The 16,495-nt window shown below is 37.1% G+C and overlaps 1 protein-coding gene across 1 annotated transcript in view; it reads right to left on the bottom strand.

The window, feature by feature from the left end:
• Window positions 1–2,040: 2,040 nt before the first annotated feature.
• The window catches only part of LOC134746664 (protein spaetzle 3), a 40,106-nt gene continuing 25,651 nt past the window's right edge, over window positions 2,041–16,495 (bottom strand). Inside the window, exons 4-7 of the mRNA XM_063681170.1 lie at window positions 6,170–6,294; window positions 5,443–5,643; window positions 4,896–5,021; window positions 2,041–4,644 (exon numbers count right to left, since the gene is read on the bottom strand). Of these exons, the coding sequence (XP_063537240.1) occupies window positions 4,488–4,644; window positions 4,896–5,021; window positions 5,443–5,643; window positions 6,170–6,294 (609 nt within the window). The 3' untranslated portion in view covers window positions 2,041–4,487. The remainder of the gene's footprint in view (window positions 4,645–4,895; window positions 5,022–5,442; window positions 5,644–6,169; window positions 6,295–16,495) is intronic.

The raw sequence follows: 16,495 nt of genomic DNA, 5'->3' as shown, positions 1-16,495 counted from the left end.
TTAATAAATTCGTAATACTAATAAGTAGTATATATTATAGTAAATAACATGTTTTGCCATACCCTTCCAAGGTTCATAATGTACCTATATAACATACTGGTATGCAAATAAAGATCTATCTATCTATCTATTGTTTCCCATATAGTTTTGTATATTGTTTGTCCACATTTTCGTTAGTCATAATTTAGTTTTGCTCAGAAACGCGTAACTTTTCAGGATTGCCATAAAACAAACCCAAACCTAACCTATCTATAGGATAACCTGAGGAAAATCCTGAAAAGTTAATAACGGTTTCAGAATTATGACTAATGCTAATATTACAATCATTACATTATGACTTTACCACCACATTTCTAATACGACCACATTTCTAATTTTCGTAAGCAGCTCGGGTGGTTACCGATCCGCCAGCGCAGGGATGTGCATGTTCTGTCGTTGCTTTTCAACATACTCTTCAACCCCTGTTCCCCATCTTACCTAACCGAGAGATTTAACTATCTGGCTGAAGGAAGTGATCACCGCTTACGTTCTAGTGCTAATCTTACGCTTGCTATCCCTTCGAATAAGTCTCGAACGTACGCAAATTCATTCACAGTGCGCGCGGTGAAGTTGTGGAACGAGTTGCCCCTGTCGCTCAAACGGTCCCGGTCTGTAGCATCACTCAAAGTTAATCTGAAAAAGCTTTGGCTTTCCCACGAACTGTGATTTGGTTGAGTGCTAATATATATATTTTATTTATATATTATATATATATATATATATATATATATATATATATATATATATATATATATATATATATATATATATATATATATATGTATATATATATATATATTTATTTATTTATTTAATATTTATTTAGTACTATATATTTATGTATGCTAGTACATATTTATATTTTATTGCATAATGCTATTGATGTATTTTAGTTATTCGTAGACGTTAATATTGTAGTTTTCCTTTTTAAATATTATTGTACGTTCTGTAAGTTTGTCTATCTATCTAATTCGAATTTTCCACTCATTTACTCTAAGGTTAGCTGGAAGAAATCCCTTATAGGGATAAGCTCGCCTTTGTACCTAAATTTATATGAATTTCATGTTAACAATTTTTGTTTTGTACAATAAAGTGATTTACTACTACTACTACTACTACTACTACTTTCAATAATTATGTCAAACAAAGGGACCCCCCCGCCCTAACCCCCATCTAGTTCCCATCAACCCTTACCGCAGTAAAGGGGAAATCTTTTCATAGCCTCTAGGTGGTGGGGGATGTAAAAAAGCAGCTCCATTCATATTGTAGAAAAATATAACGAATTACAGACATTCATGGTTTGGAGCTCTTACTATCGGTTGCTTACATAATCTCGTCTGTCAAGGTGTTTAGGCAGAAAAAGCCTTGGCAGACTTATATATTCCTGAAATGAGGGTTCATACCTACCGAATGGAATTGGTTTCATGCTGGTATCAGATGGGTATATTTAGGGGTCCCCATGGTCACCATTGAGAGCATCTGCTAATCACTTCCGGCAAAAAAAATATTGACAGATTTCGCTTTTCTGTATATAACAGTAAATTTCTAACTGATGCCATAAATATTATTTCAGTATCAGATGGGTAAAGTAACGCCCCCTTTTCACATCGGAAATGACTATCTGTTTTTTACTTTCGGCAAGTTTCGCCGTGACAGACTATCAAGTTCGGGCGATAGCATCACTTTTATGGGAAATCATTGTGCATTTCATCGCGGTATCAAGTAGGTACGAAATTTTGCGGTCAGCTCTCGCCTACTAGAAGTTACGGTGCCTTATTCAATGGCCGCTCGCCGCTCCGCTGCCAACTGGCGTCCAGTCCGCAGCCTAATTAAGACGGTCGAGACAAATTTCACGACATCTCACCAGGGGGGAGGGGTTGGTCAAAAAATCGTCAGACCCCTCACCTCACGTAATTGATGGACGCCCCCTGGAATAAACCATGTTCTATCGACCGCATGAACTAAGGATTTACTGTTATTTCCGAAATAAAAGTCATATAATATTCATTGCACTTTATTAACCAAAAACTAAGTATTCTCCTATGGACGTTGCATTGGTAGGTACTTATGCTTATAATATTACATCTTAGAATACTTAATATTTAATTCTACTTGATTGTCAATCACTAAAATTATGGAATTTACATTATAATCATCAAGTTTCTTCTGGGCCAAATATACTTAAATGAGAGTCCGGGTGCTAAATAAACCCAGAACAGAAACAGCAACACAAAATTATCAAACTGTGCTTAAATCGCGTAGGTAAGTAATAATACTTAGACACCATTATAAAACCGAATATACATAAAGTCAGAAGCGTCGAGAGCTCGCAACGGCTTATGAAGAAACAGCCTGAGGTGTGAATTGAAATCCGTTTTCACTATGTCATACTTTGCGGTAGACTACCGCCAATAACTTACTTAAATCAATGTAAATCGGGCTTAAGAGGATTCTTGCTTTTTTTAAATTCGAGCAGAAGAATCCCCTGATGGTAAGCGATTACCGTCGCCCATGGACACCCGCAACACCAGATGGGTTGTTAATGCGTTGCCGGTATTTAAAATGGGAGTACGCTCTTGTAGAAACAATAATATGAATAATTATATTCGCAAGCGCGTTTCCGTGAAGACAGCCTGTTGCATGTTAATAGTAAGAAACTCATCCCAATAGACATTAGAAATATTGCAAAAATTACTTAAAATGATATACAATTTTGTGTAATGTTCGGGCTTGAACTTTATGTAATTATCTTAATAAATATTACAAAATGTACTGTACAATGGCAGTGTTTCTCTTTAAATCTAATGTTAATTTCTATCTATGTCCATGGCAGATTATATAAAAAGGAAGCCAACATTTTCGATTAAATTTAAAATAAGTATATACATTATTTTATAATCTATTTACAATCAATTTATAAATATTAAACTTTGACTTGTAGTAAAGGTTTATAGCGGCTAGCTCGTAGTTTCTTACTTATTAATTATAAATATATTAGCTTGCATCCAAAACGGTGCATGTAAAAGTAAATGTAACTCTCTTAAGAATTCAAGATCTTAAGGCAAAGAATTTAACGCACACAGTTTTTTTTTACTTGTGTTAATGTCGACAATATTTATTTTCTTTAGCGAAAATCAAACATTTTCAATGCAATCCATTTTCGCCAACTGCTCTGACTGACATCAAGTAGGGGAGAGCGGGACAAGACGGGGTGGCGGTAAGACGGCGTGGCGGCCTGACGGCTAAGACGGGGTGGCGGGTATCCAGAATCCCGTTATTGCATGAGGATGCGTCGCCATCATGGCAATCAGTTCGCACAGTGACCGGCTAGACAAATGGTGTCGTTAACTATTTATTTGCAAAAAAAAACAGTTTTTGCCATATTCCTTGTTATTTTTGTCTTTTACTTGGTTTGTGTTTGTTGCCTTAATATCACCAGCACAATTATAGTGTTAATTTATTCCTATGGACCAGCAATCACGGACAGCAGCAAGCAACAGCTAAGGACTTTTTGGTTTCAAATACGGAATGGTTTTTTTTACAAACAAAAAAAACAAATTTCATTAGGCACAGAAGATGGGGTACATCTTTCCCGCCGTAGTTTTAAAGTGATGAAGAATTGCGGATTTTAATGTATTTATTTCTTCTCTTGTAGAATGGTGAGAAAGTATAAAAGAAAGTTAAATAGGGGAGAGTGGTCAGAGGAGACTATGAAAAAAGCGGTGGATGCTGTTATAGACGGGAAGATGGGGTACATGTTAGCTGCAAAAACATTTTCTGTCCTTCAGACGACTTAAGAAATAAAAGTAAAAACAGTTCGTGAGAAGTTATTAGACGACGGTTCCAATAGCCAAAAATTGAAGTTTGGTTTAGTCCCTAAAGATACTGTATCTATGAATTATTCCTATCACCCCACCTTACCCTACCTAGGGGACAAGATGGAGAGGAGGCACCTTGTGCCACTTTTTTATTTTTATTTAATTATCTAACTAGAATTCCTAGTAAGTGTTGATTATGAAAGACTGATTACCAAAGATAAAAATAAAAATAACAAAACCACAAAAATAATATCATTTTCAGTTTTGTTGGGCTTGAAACGTTAAGTACCCCGTCATGCCCCCCTCTCCCTTACACATTTTCGGGCAGTTAAGGATTACGCACCCACAGCGAGATGGGAAGAGGAACCAATTTATAAATATACCGTCGTTAGGATCCTATGCCAGAAGCTGGTGCTATTAGTACTTCTACTCGTAATTGCAGTCTATCAAGAACAGCACCGTTTTGGGTAGTTAAGGTTTACACCGGCACACGCATCAGGAGGGGAAGAGGAACCAATTTATAAAGATGTCGGCACAGTCGTCGTTAGGGTCGTATGCCAGAAGCCGATGCTATTAGTACTTCTCGCAATTGCAGTCACACTAACTTCTAAAGTACACCGTTTTGGGTAGTTAAGGTTTACACCGGCACACACAACAGGAAGGGAAGAGAAACCAATCCATAAAGATGCCGGCACAGTCGTCGTTAGGGTCGTAAGCTAGAAGTCGGTGCCATTTGTATTTCTGCTCGCAGCCGCAGTCGCCCAAACATCGCGCTGTTGATTTTTTGCTGAAATAGAAAAACTAATTATGAATCTTAATTTGCCAGTGATATATAATGTAGGTCTAAAACGCAATTTAAAAAAATGTTGCAATTTATACACAAGAGCTAAAAATATGAAAATTGCTTCTAAAAATGCGCAATTTTATTTTTGAGGGAAAAAGATCCGCGTTCCCAAGCACGTACGCACATCCATCTCGCTCACGCCTACGCTCAGTGAGAGTGAGAGAAGAACGATGTTGAATACATAAGTTTTTTACCTGCAAACCTCCTGGTGTATAGCTTGCTCGAAGTGCATTGTGTTAACGATAGCTCGTAGTTTTCTTGCCGAGTTGAGCGCCCAATAAGGCGTCATGATCTCAGTTTTACTCTGACAGGAGTCCACTCTGAAAATATTAAGCAAAAGTAAAATTTCTTGAACAGGTACTTATGGAATGCGTGAGGGATGAGGGAATAAAAAATCTCGTTTTAAATTTACTCATAGCTTTTAAGTCAAGTGTAAGTCCCATGGATGAAGCCTTCGGAAATACCCGCGTATTTTGAACTGATAGTGATTGGTCTCTTTAGTTACCTTTTTCACGCCACTTTCAACCCAACACATATATACATGTATAATGGATGTCGCGCGTATCGCTACTGCTAGCTGGTTCAGTCTGAATTTTCCAGCCAGTATTATACTAAGGATGAAATAGGTTCGTGTTGTACGCTTGCTTGCCTCAACAAAAGCGGAAGTAGGTATGTATTATTCAGCCGGGTACCAAAGGCGCGCGGCGCGCGTTGTTTTAAGTCTAGTGTCTAAAAACTTACCGGCCAGTACTATTAACCGACTGCGGATCAGGCAGTTTTGTGTTGGACGCCTGCCTGACATGACGGAAGTAGGAATCACCCGCGTGCATATCCGGCACCCCTGGCGCTCGGCGCACGCGGCTCCCGCCAGGGGTAGCGAACGACCCGTACATCCGTTTTATCAGCGCTTTGTTCTCGTCTATGAACTCTTCGATTTTTTCTCTGCAATGAAAAGGTGGTGATTAATCGTGGATAGAGTAAAACGAAAATATGAGTGGAGTTAGACGTTGGTCAAGGTCATTAAGTCCATAGAAGTTAGTATTCTCTGATTTTGTCCACTATGGACAATATGTGCAGTTAAAAGATCAACTGAACCATCGTATCGACCTGTTCTTAAAAACCGCCGTAAAGAAACCGGACCAAGCAGATAATGGGAGCTTATATACGGGTTGCTCATCGTAGGGCAATACCACTTAGCGAATGGTCTGTGGGCAATACAAGCTGGAAGTCCGCTTCACGCACGACACGCCTTCCTCGATTTGCTCTTGGAGCTCATACCTACTCCAGAGTTGTGGAGAGTTGTCCTTGACTTATAAAAGTAACTTACAAGGGATAGGTGTTGCCAGCCGTAGGGCAATACAGGTGGTAGTTCCGCTTAACGCATGGCATGCCTCTGATGATCTGTCCTTGAAGCTCGTACCCCGGAGCTTTTAAAAGAGCTATTCATGGAATGTTACAGCTAACTTACAAGGGATAGGTGTTGCCAGCCGTAGGGCAATACAGCTGGTAGTTCCGCTTAACGCATGGCATGCCTCTGATGATCTGTCCTTGAAGCTCGTAGCCCAGAGCCACGGAGAGAGCCGTCCATAAGATCTGAAAGTTAACAGAGAGGTCATCATCATTTTGTTGGTAAAGGCATGTTTAGTTTAGGAGGACGCATCAAATAATCGTATTAAATTACGTAGTTATTTTTATTTTACGTATAAAATATAGATTAATATAGTAATTATTGTACTAATTGTTGTAGTAGGTAGTTATTGTCAGAAGAAGGTTCTTATGAAAGAAATAATTAAGTGCAAAAAAAATATATAGGTGAGGTTAGGTGGGTCACCTACTTGTTTATAATTTATTATAGTAGGTAACCTATACTTAGGTACTTAACATTAATTTTTAAGGTAAGACTCTTATCGGATTACCTATCGTACGTAAATACGTATTTATTTGGGTAAAACCATTAATTTCTGTATAATGTATTTAATTTTATTAAGCGTGATTGTTTTAAAGTTTAATTACAAAATCGCTATAGTAATCTCGTAAAAATCTTAACCTTGAGTATAAGTAAGTACTTATATTAAACTTTTAATAGACTAAAAATTACATTTTAATTTTAATTTACTTTTGTGTTAACATTAAGTAAGTATCGTAGGAATTATATTTTATTAATATAAAATGTTTGTTATGTAATCTCGCAAAAACAGCTGAACGGGTGTGAATGAAATATGAATGGAATTTGCAATTTGCATACATAATTAATTATGATACTTTTTTATCATTGTAAAGGCACAGTCGAACGAAGACGAAAGTCGTGGACGGAAGCTAGTTTTAGTTTATTAGTTAACCCCATTGTTTTGTACAAAACACAGGTACAAAATCAATCAACAACTTACACTAGTTACATTTAACTGTTAGCAGTGTGAAAAATCCTTATTTACAGCCGGATCTCGCCGGTCAGGCATGAACACCTACAGGCTCCTTCATGCCTTATTTTTATAACATACAAAAATATATGTATCATTATAAATACACATGCAACATAGAACACTCCTTTTTTGAAAGTAGCTTAAAAATGTTTAAAAACATCACGAAAGTAAAATCACATTATAAGCCGGAATGACAACAGACGACGCAGTCAAAACCAAATGACAAACAAAACTTAAATAAGAATGAACTCACAATACGGCTCGGGCGGAACAAATCCATATCCGCTGTCGAATTAGTTAATTAGGTACAGTCTTCATTGACATTAACACGTCCTGCTGCCGAAGAGTCTACTAATTATCTGAACAAATTCGGCATTAGCCAGGCTATCGAATCAGCCAACGTCAACGTTTTCAACTTTTCATACCGCGTCGCACAATGTAATATCAACCTAAGATATATCCCGCGATACGCTCGCTCGCTCGTGTAACGCAATAATAATTACCCCGACATGAACTTGTATGTCAGAATGATGTAACATTAGACTAATTGATTGTTTGAGAAATCGTCTAATTTTAAAGTTCTAGAAGTGAGTCAACATAATGAACTAGTCCAAAATAAAATGTCAGCCGGATCAACACTCATAATTATTAATTCTGAGGTGTGATTTATTACTTAATAGCATTGGGATTAATTAAGCGTGTATGTGAACATGATTTGTGAATTTCCGTTACGAAACAAAATACAAAAAGACTGAAAAAAAATGGATAATGTCATAGAAGGCGCCTAAAGTTTTGTAATTCAAAAGTAGTCCTGTCTTTTAGACGCAACTGTGTCAATAACCTTGCACGGTACGAAATAAATTAACATATATTTTGTAAGCAATACGAATATCCATCTTCTGGCGCCTGAACTTATTTGCAAATGATTTATTACTAAGTATGTATGTCTTTTGTTGCCGGTTCTGATTTTGCGGTCGCAATTTGAAATTTTATCCGGGGACCGCTTGAGATAATCATTATTTTGAAGGTTTATAACGCCGAATCGTTATTGTTACTTCTGCCATAGAGAATATTATATTGGTTTTTTAATTGTTTATTATTTTTAGCGCAACAAATTGCACTATTTTATTGTTTGTCCAATATCACTAACAGTGTTACAGTGGTTATGGTAGCATGCATGAGGCAGTATAGTAGAAGTCCAACCTATCCTATATACCTACGCTGCGTTATTTTTGAGAAACACTTGACAAAAGACTTAGGATGTAACAAAAGACCGTGTTAAATAAATAAGACATTTAGTATTGTTATGGAAACAAAAGCAGTATGCTCTACGCCAGCCTTCCGCCAGGCGGACCGACAAGACAAATCATTTGAAAATAATTAGTTTTTATATCAAACAAACCACGCTACCAATCAATAGGTCTACTAATATGTTTTTGTTAAGTAAATACTTGAGTAACTTGAGTAGCAACAACGTAATATTGTTGTTGTTAAACGTGCAGTTCAACGCTGATATAACTACTGAGCTACAATTGTTAAAAAAAAGTGCGAGTAGGATTCGCCCATCGAGGGTTCCGTACATTTTAGTATTTGTTGTTATAGCGGCAACAGAAATACATCATCTGTGAAAATTTCAACTATCTAGCTATCACGGTTCATGAGATACAGCCTGGTGACAGGCAAACAGACGGACAGTGGAGTAATAGTAATAGGGTCCCGTTTTTACCCTTTGGGTACGGAACCCTAAAAAATATCAATTTATTTTTTATGTTAGTATTAGTTTACGATTTCTTAACTGCATATAGAAAACAATGATATTTTTTCACAGCTCACAGCAATAAAAATCCCACAAGATTTAGTTGATTAGATTTTTTTTCAGTGGTGCAATTTTATATCATGTTTTGCAAATTTATCTAATAAAAAAAATCGGTCAAGAGCATGCGCGCCATGCACATTGTAGGGTTCCTTAGTTACTAATGTTACTATTCTATTAGAATAGGCTAAACGGGGGCTATTGCCTATTAGTTTATAAGTATCGCGTATAGTAGGTATACAAGCATAAGGGAGTACCTTCGCAGCATTTTGTACATCTTTTTACTAAGCCGAGAAGGCTTTTTGCAATAACTCATAAACGGCTGGACCCCTCATGTTCGCTATAGTTTTAATTGAAAGTATTTATTAAGCTTTTGTTTTATGATTTTATTCATATTTATATACTCATGGACCCCATGGTTCAAAAGTTTGAAGGGAGGGACACATGTTTTTTCTTTCGGAGTGATTATGTTCGAAAATATTCACTATCAAAAAATGGTTGTTGGAGAGAGAGAGGGGGAGAGTTTTTTTTGTAGTTTTTATTCTACCGTTCTGTCGCCATGCATGATTTATGTATCCATGCCAAATTGCAGCTTTTTAGCACTAACGATCACGGAGCAAAGCCGCGGACGGACAGACAGACGGACATGGCGAAACTATAAGGGTTCCTCGTTTAGTTGACTACGGAACCCAAAAAAAACAAGCGAAAGATGATCCTTATACATACCCACTTTTTGGGTTCCAGTTGTAACCATTATATACTGTGAACTTTTCAAACCTAATTTGTAGATTTTAGAATAGGAGCGGCATTCAGATGTTAATAGTATCGACTTGAATTGTATGTAGGTACTTGATGTCATACGTACACTTGAAGCGACTCGCACACTGCTAAGTAGTTAGTATAACAAATCCAGTTGGTTAAAGTTCCAATACCAATTTTGTGTTTCCTACACTAGTACTCAAACTTTACATTGTGCCTCATTCCAAGTACCTATTTAGGTACCTTTAATTTAAATTGTTGCCTATTGTTATTGTATTAGCACTAAAGTCATCGTGACCATTATACGGTTGATGGCAGAGTTTTATGCTAAACCATTTAGGTATTAAATCTAAATGCAAACCATGGCATTTGCAAGACCCAAGGGCCTTATTCTTAATTGTACGTTGGACGTATTAAAATAATATTGAAACTTTTTGTTTGCATGCAGTCGCTTGTTCTCAAGTACTTATAATTTAAGCGAGTGCGACGCACATAATTATAAATATATAAAACAAAATATCAACAAGCGACAACATCAAACATCAAACCCGGGGTCGCGGCAAACCTTGACGGCGTTGGCGAGATGACCTTGACGCCTTTGACAGGAACTGGTGGGAGACGGGTCAAGACCGGGATACCTGGGAAGGGGGGAGGAAGGCCTTTGCCCGCCAGCAGTGGGACACTCCAGGCTCATATAAATAAATAAAACCAAAATATGTCTACTGCTAGACATATACTTTGGGAGAGGTTCGCCACAGTAGCTATTTCCCTGCCGCCCTCGTCCAGTGTCTGTACGCGAATTTATTTACTAACTATGGCAAGTTTGTCGGTCCATATTGTAGAAGGCCTGCCAATATTTTTCGGTAAAATGTCGGTATATTGTACGCCCGAAATGGGCAAACTGACATGCGATCTCACTGTACACAGTTTTACCAATAAATGAATCTTATCTTACTTGTAGAATTTCGTTTCATAAATTTATAAGTAATTCTACGAGCAATAAGTCCCATCACAACGTTGAGTTGAGGATTCCAGGCATGCTGTTGATTCTATGCCGCAGAAAAACATTTTTTACTTATACATGTCGATTTTATAAGTAATATGTTATCGTTAATTAGGTAGCAAAAACTATAACTGGAAAAAAGACGATTGTTATTGTTTCCGTTGTTGGGGACAGTTGTTCCGTTGTTGCCATGTCGCATATGCCATCATTAAAAAAATCGGCACCTGGCGTATTGGTATTACATCGGTGTAGATATTTTGTTTTCGAATCCCGCCACTACTCGCGGTATTTGCGCATCTTTGACGAGATTCAGACCACGTAATCTTGAACGTGACATTTAGAATGAGTCACTAGAACAATGATTTTGGTAGCTCGAAATATAGAACTATTTTAAATGCCTGTAGACATTGTCTATGTCGTCATTGTCGTGAGACTCGTGGGCTCTGCACGAGTAAGCAATAATATTAGTTTTTTTTGTTTTCCTGGGTGTAACACGTTTAGGAAAACGGGCGTCTTTTCTGTGGACAGTAGAACAGTTAACGATTTGTGTACATTTTATTAGGGCTTTCGTATTACAGTTTAAAAAAAATACAGTAGGTTTGAACAGATCTTTAGGGTCCAGCTAGAAAATTAGCGTTTAACCCCCATTCCTTAGAACGACGCATGTTAACCTTAACTCTTATTTAAAAGGTTTTTGAATAAGAGTTATTTATGGAAAAATTGTCTTTAAGTAAATGCGGTTTCAAAACTTTGAAAAGGCGTCCTGCTGCCTTCGTTGATGCTGTTCTGTAAATCTGATTGCTAGGCCAGTGATTGTATAAATAGGTACATATTTAACACTTATAACTTACATATTTCCCCAATAAATTTTCAAATAAAGTCTCGACTTTGGAATGTTAGTTCGTAACAGCAACAGCATTCCACACGCACTTTCCATCCCACACGTATCACTTTTTCTTTAGATATCCAAAAAATCTGAATCAGAAAGCTGATTGGATTCAAAAAATTGGTAGGTATGCTTGAATCGTGTTCGATTGCCAATAGTAAGTAAGTAAGTAAATATTCTTTATTGCACCAATAATAATACATTTGACATACATGTAAAACACAAAGAAATAAAATAAGCTAATAGTAGTTATAAGATAAAATAATAGAATTTTTGGGTTCTCTTCAGGGATTCCTTTATGTTCTCTCTGGTAATGGTTTCTTATTCATTTTTAGGGTTCCGTACCCAAAGGGTGAAAACGGGACCCTATTACTAAGACTCCGCTGTCCGTCTGTCCGTCTGTCACCAGGCTGTATCTCATGACTCATGAACCGTGATAGCTAGACAGTTTAAATTTTCACAGATGATGTATTTCTGTTGCCGCTATAACAACAAATACTAAAAACAGAATAATATAAATATTTAAATGGGGCTCCCATACAACAAACGTGATTTTTTTGCTGTTTTTTTCCGTGATGGTACGGAACCCTTCGTGCGCGAGTCCGACTCGCACTTCTCCGGTTTTTCTATACTGATCTTGACCTACTATATGGTCTATAGTTATAACCAACGTGAGGGACTGCTGTGAGGAAGCAACTGAAGGAAGTGTGAGTAATGGATATTGGATACATACACATTTCGCATAAAGATGGGGCAATACCAGCATACATACTCGTATTAAGCAAAAAAGAAAAAATAAGGCACATAAAGGTTGCCTGATAGTGTGGATTAGGTAAAGAAAAGGCCCAGCGATGCGAGATTTACAGCTCGTTGGAATTGAAAGACGCACCAAAAGTTTGATTTAGTTTTAGTGATTCTTCTTTATATTCACGACTACTTAGTTCAGTTGACTCTCAATGTTTTTATATTCGTTTGCAAGTTAAATATATCTATCTACTTGAAATGCAAAGGAAAACTGCAACTACGTGTGAAAGATAATAGATTGTGCAGCAAGGTGAATGCTCTCCCAGCAGCCACGCAGGCACTAATGTAAATCGTTCACGTACTTTATCTGTGGTTTGCCCACGCGCAGTGAGTCAGTTGAGCGGACGTTTCCTGCGGTCCTACGCCGCCGCAATTTCAATCACGTGTAGTAGAGTTTGAGCTTTGACGATTTAGGAAACACGAGTTAGATGGAAAGTATGGAAATAGCCTACGATCGAGTCTTTTAAGCATTTGTAGATATTTGCAGTTATAAACTCCCCACTTATTTAAAGAAGAAAACAGGGAAAGTGACCACCCGAATCATAACGAGACTCGGGTTCAAAAATTTTCGAACGAGGTTCAACCAGGGCACACGATTATTACTCCACGGGGCTGTGTCTAAAAGCCTTGTAGCACTTATGATAACCGATCTCCGGTAGGAGATGATGAAAGTAGAAAAATTACTGAGAACGAAAGTGGAAAATTTCCGGACAGAGTCAGTACAGTATGATTTTACAATTCAATCAGCACGATCAATTGCTTCTTCATTCATTGTGTAAATGCACGTGCATTAGAATTTAGAAGCAAGCGTTCATACGCTTACTTCTCCTTACTTAAACCATTCCAAGTTAAGCTTAGGCGGCATTTGATTTATTTTAACAAGTCTTACGTTGAACTATGAACCGATTTTGCGTGTACAACCAGCCTTAAAGTTTATAGTATATGATGGTTCATTATTTTTAGTATGTGGGTATTTTTGCACTTTGTAGTTTTTCCTCAGTCACCCGTTGACCACGAACGCTGTAAAGGGTTCGAAACGTCGGGATGTATTATAAATTCAATATACGCGATATAATCTGTTTTCATAGTTTTGTTTCATGAGTAATTATCGCGGTAACCGAAGACAATATTAAGTCTTACGTTAACAAGTCTATGCTTTTAGTGCGCCCATTATGGAGATGGAGATGTTATGGAGACGAAACGCATAGCTACGAAGCATTCTAGAGTTGCTTGATTAATCTCAATTTACGTGTAATTTTTGCTTTAATTACACCATTAAAATTCCTGCTGTTAATTTATTGGTGAGTGATTTGCTAATTAATTACACGTTAGTACCGTAACCTCATTTTATGTGTTAATGGGGGGATACAACTTATTCAAGTAATGACGTCAAATACAAATCAATCAATTGTCAGTCTTTGTTTATTTCTGAAATTGAAGTAATATCTAGTGAATATTGCAAGGTAACCATGAGCTTAGTAGGTACGTATTTTCAATTTAAATCATTTATTTTCAGGCAAAAACAACATACTCATAGATAATAATCATACTTTTCCGCACAGTTACCAGATGTAAATCGATTTACGACTTTTATTGTTGTTACGCTCGGGACGGATATTTTGTCCTCCCCTTGTATTGGGGCCAGTTTACAAATTAATTACTGATGTTTAGTGCGAGTTCATATATTTGTTACTAAACGCAAGCATCCATGCACAATGGACAGATCAATTGTTGGTTGGCAGAGCCTATATCGGACAAAGCAATCAGTGTTTACCACTTTATTGACCTCTCCCTTGAGTAGGGAACTATGATAGCACCCATGAGGCTGACATGTTCACCTAGTGTCCAAAGCCTCCATAAAAACCAGATTAAAAAAAAAAAAAACGCAAGCAGCAAATGTAATGAGCTCGCACTAATCAAGGTGTAAAAAGGCCCTAAGGTACTTACCCCGCTAGGCGCATTGCGAAATAAGTGGATGACATTTTGCTACGGTTTATTGCATCGACTTACTTATATTCGGTTTTACATAAATTACACAGTTTATTGCACGTTTTAGCTAAATTGGTTTATTGTTACCTTTCTTACGAAACCACTAAGCTTTAAGGTTCGGTTTCAATTCAATAAGGAAAAAAGATCGGACGGGTTAAGTATACTTAACGCAAGAAGAGGTTTAATATCCTTTTATAATTGAAAAACTATAAATCAACAATACATTGGATATAATTCATTTCTATTATGTAATAGTTGTATAGAAAGATTATTATAGAATACTCTGAATTTTATTTCAGCAGGTAAGTTTTTATAGATACCTAAATATCAAACGACATTATTGAAAGGAATTCAAATAAATAACATTATACATAATCTTTGGGGACTGTTTCTTGTTTATTTCTTTTCTTTAATTTCGTTTATTGTTTGTTAATACCATAAGAAATATTAAATATATTAATAACGGGTCACTCACGTGTTTTAAGTCGAAAACGCTCCGCCACCGCCGCCGCAAGCTCCTGATGACGCTCCTCGGTACGGAGTGAAACATGTCGAGCGTTTTCGACTTAAAACACGTGAGTGACCCGTTATTAATATATTTAATATGTCTGTGTCTCACGGAAGTTTTGTTACCATAAGAAATGTCGAGCTTAGTTTGATTGGTGTAATTTTAGTAATATTTATGTAAATATCAGTTCGAATGTTAATGACCAAAGACAATTGCACGTATGCACGTGGTGTTATGACGAGTTACACTCCAGATTATCTAGGCTTTGCGATTTAAGTAGGCTCATTTAATAAAGGGCTAAAAAATGTGGGCAAATCTATATGTCAAATCATCTTCCTCGCGTTGTCCCGGCATTTTGCCACGGCTCATGGGAGCCTGGGGTCCGCTTGGCAACAATCCCGAGAATTGGCGTAGGCACTAGTTCTCTCTATATGTCAAATAAATTCATAAATTCTATATAACAAAAAAAATAAAAATCCATATAGTTATCGAACCTGCTCACAAAACTACATGAGATTGAAAACTGTAATAGATGTCATATATTAAAGAAAAAGTGACGAAGCCCTCCAGTGGTGAAGGCCGGATACGAACCGGCGTCTTTAGCTATCGCGGCTAACGCCATGAACCCCTAGGCCACCCCGCCACGGCGGTGCCCGTCCGAATTTCTCGACTATATGCCATCTTAGTAAGACTAGGCGTCTTTGACCAGCTCTAAGGGCAAGCAGTGCGCGCTTGCACCTCCTAAACGAACTCCTTACGGATTTACGTTGTAGCGAGAGAGACTGGTGCTGCCATCTATGAACAAGTTTGGGAACAAATCAAATTATTTTATTAAATATTTTGATTTGTGTTTTTTAAAGTAGTCACACTACTATATATAAACTGGAGGGCTTCGTCACTTTTTCTTTAATATATGACATCTATTACAGTTTTTAATTTATATATAGTAGTGTGACTACTTTAAAAAACACAAATCAAAATATTTAATAAAATAATTTGATTTGTTCCCAAACTTGTACATGAGATTGGTTGAGAAATTCGACTTGTAGAGTAGGGAACAGCCGCACAGCCGGACATACTCGTACCAAAGCATTTTTGCATAAGCTGAAATGAAGACGCTTCGCTTGCGCTCTTATCGACTATAATTTATGCCCTCAATTAACCATATTAACAAATTACTCATGGGTAAACCATATAAATAGGTACATGTCCATCGAAAAATACACGATTTGTGCTAAAACTTACGAGTATAAACCGAAATTTCGTCAAATCGCTAGTTCTAGACTAGACTGTTTGCTGACACGCGCACCATGTGAGTGGTTTCTTCACACAATTATCACCTATGTTGTTGACTAAGCTGTGGCAGGTACAGCCAGTAAAACAAGGTACTGACTGTATTAATTTCAATATGAATGCTAGCGTGTTACAATTTTCGATGGCTGTGGGACTCGGAAGGACGGGAACTCGTACGATGATATTGATATCACCATTCCGCATAGTTGTTTGTTTTGTAGGTTAAGACGAAGTCGCTTTGATATGATAATATCTTTGTTTTTTATGCTCTTCGTGCAAAAAAGTGTCAAGTATATAATAATTTTATAATTAGTTACTG

This window comes from Cydia strobilella, chromosome 13 (genome assembly GCF_947568885.1).
Source record: "Cydia strobilella chromosome 13, ilCydStro3.1, whole genome shotgun sequence".
Classification (NCBI taxonomy): domain Eukaryota; kingdom Metazoa; phylum Arthropoda; class Insecta; order Lepidoptera; family Tortricidae; genus Cydia; species Cydia strobilella.
This window is presented reverse-complemented; position numbering and strand designations above follow the sequence as displayed.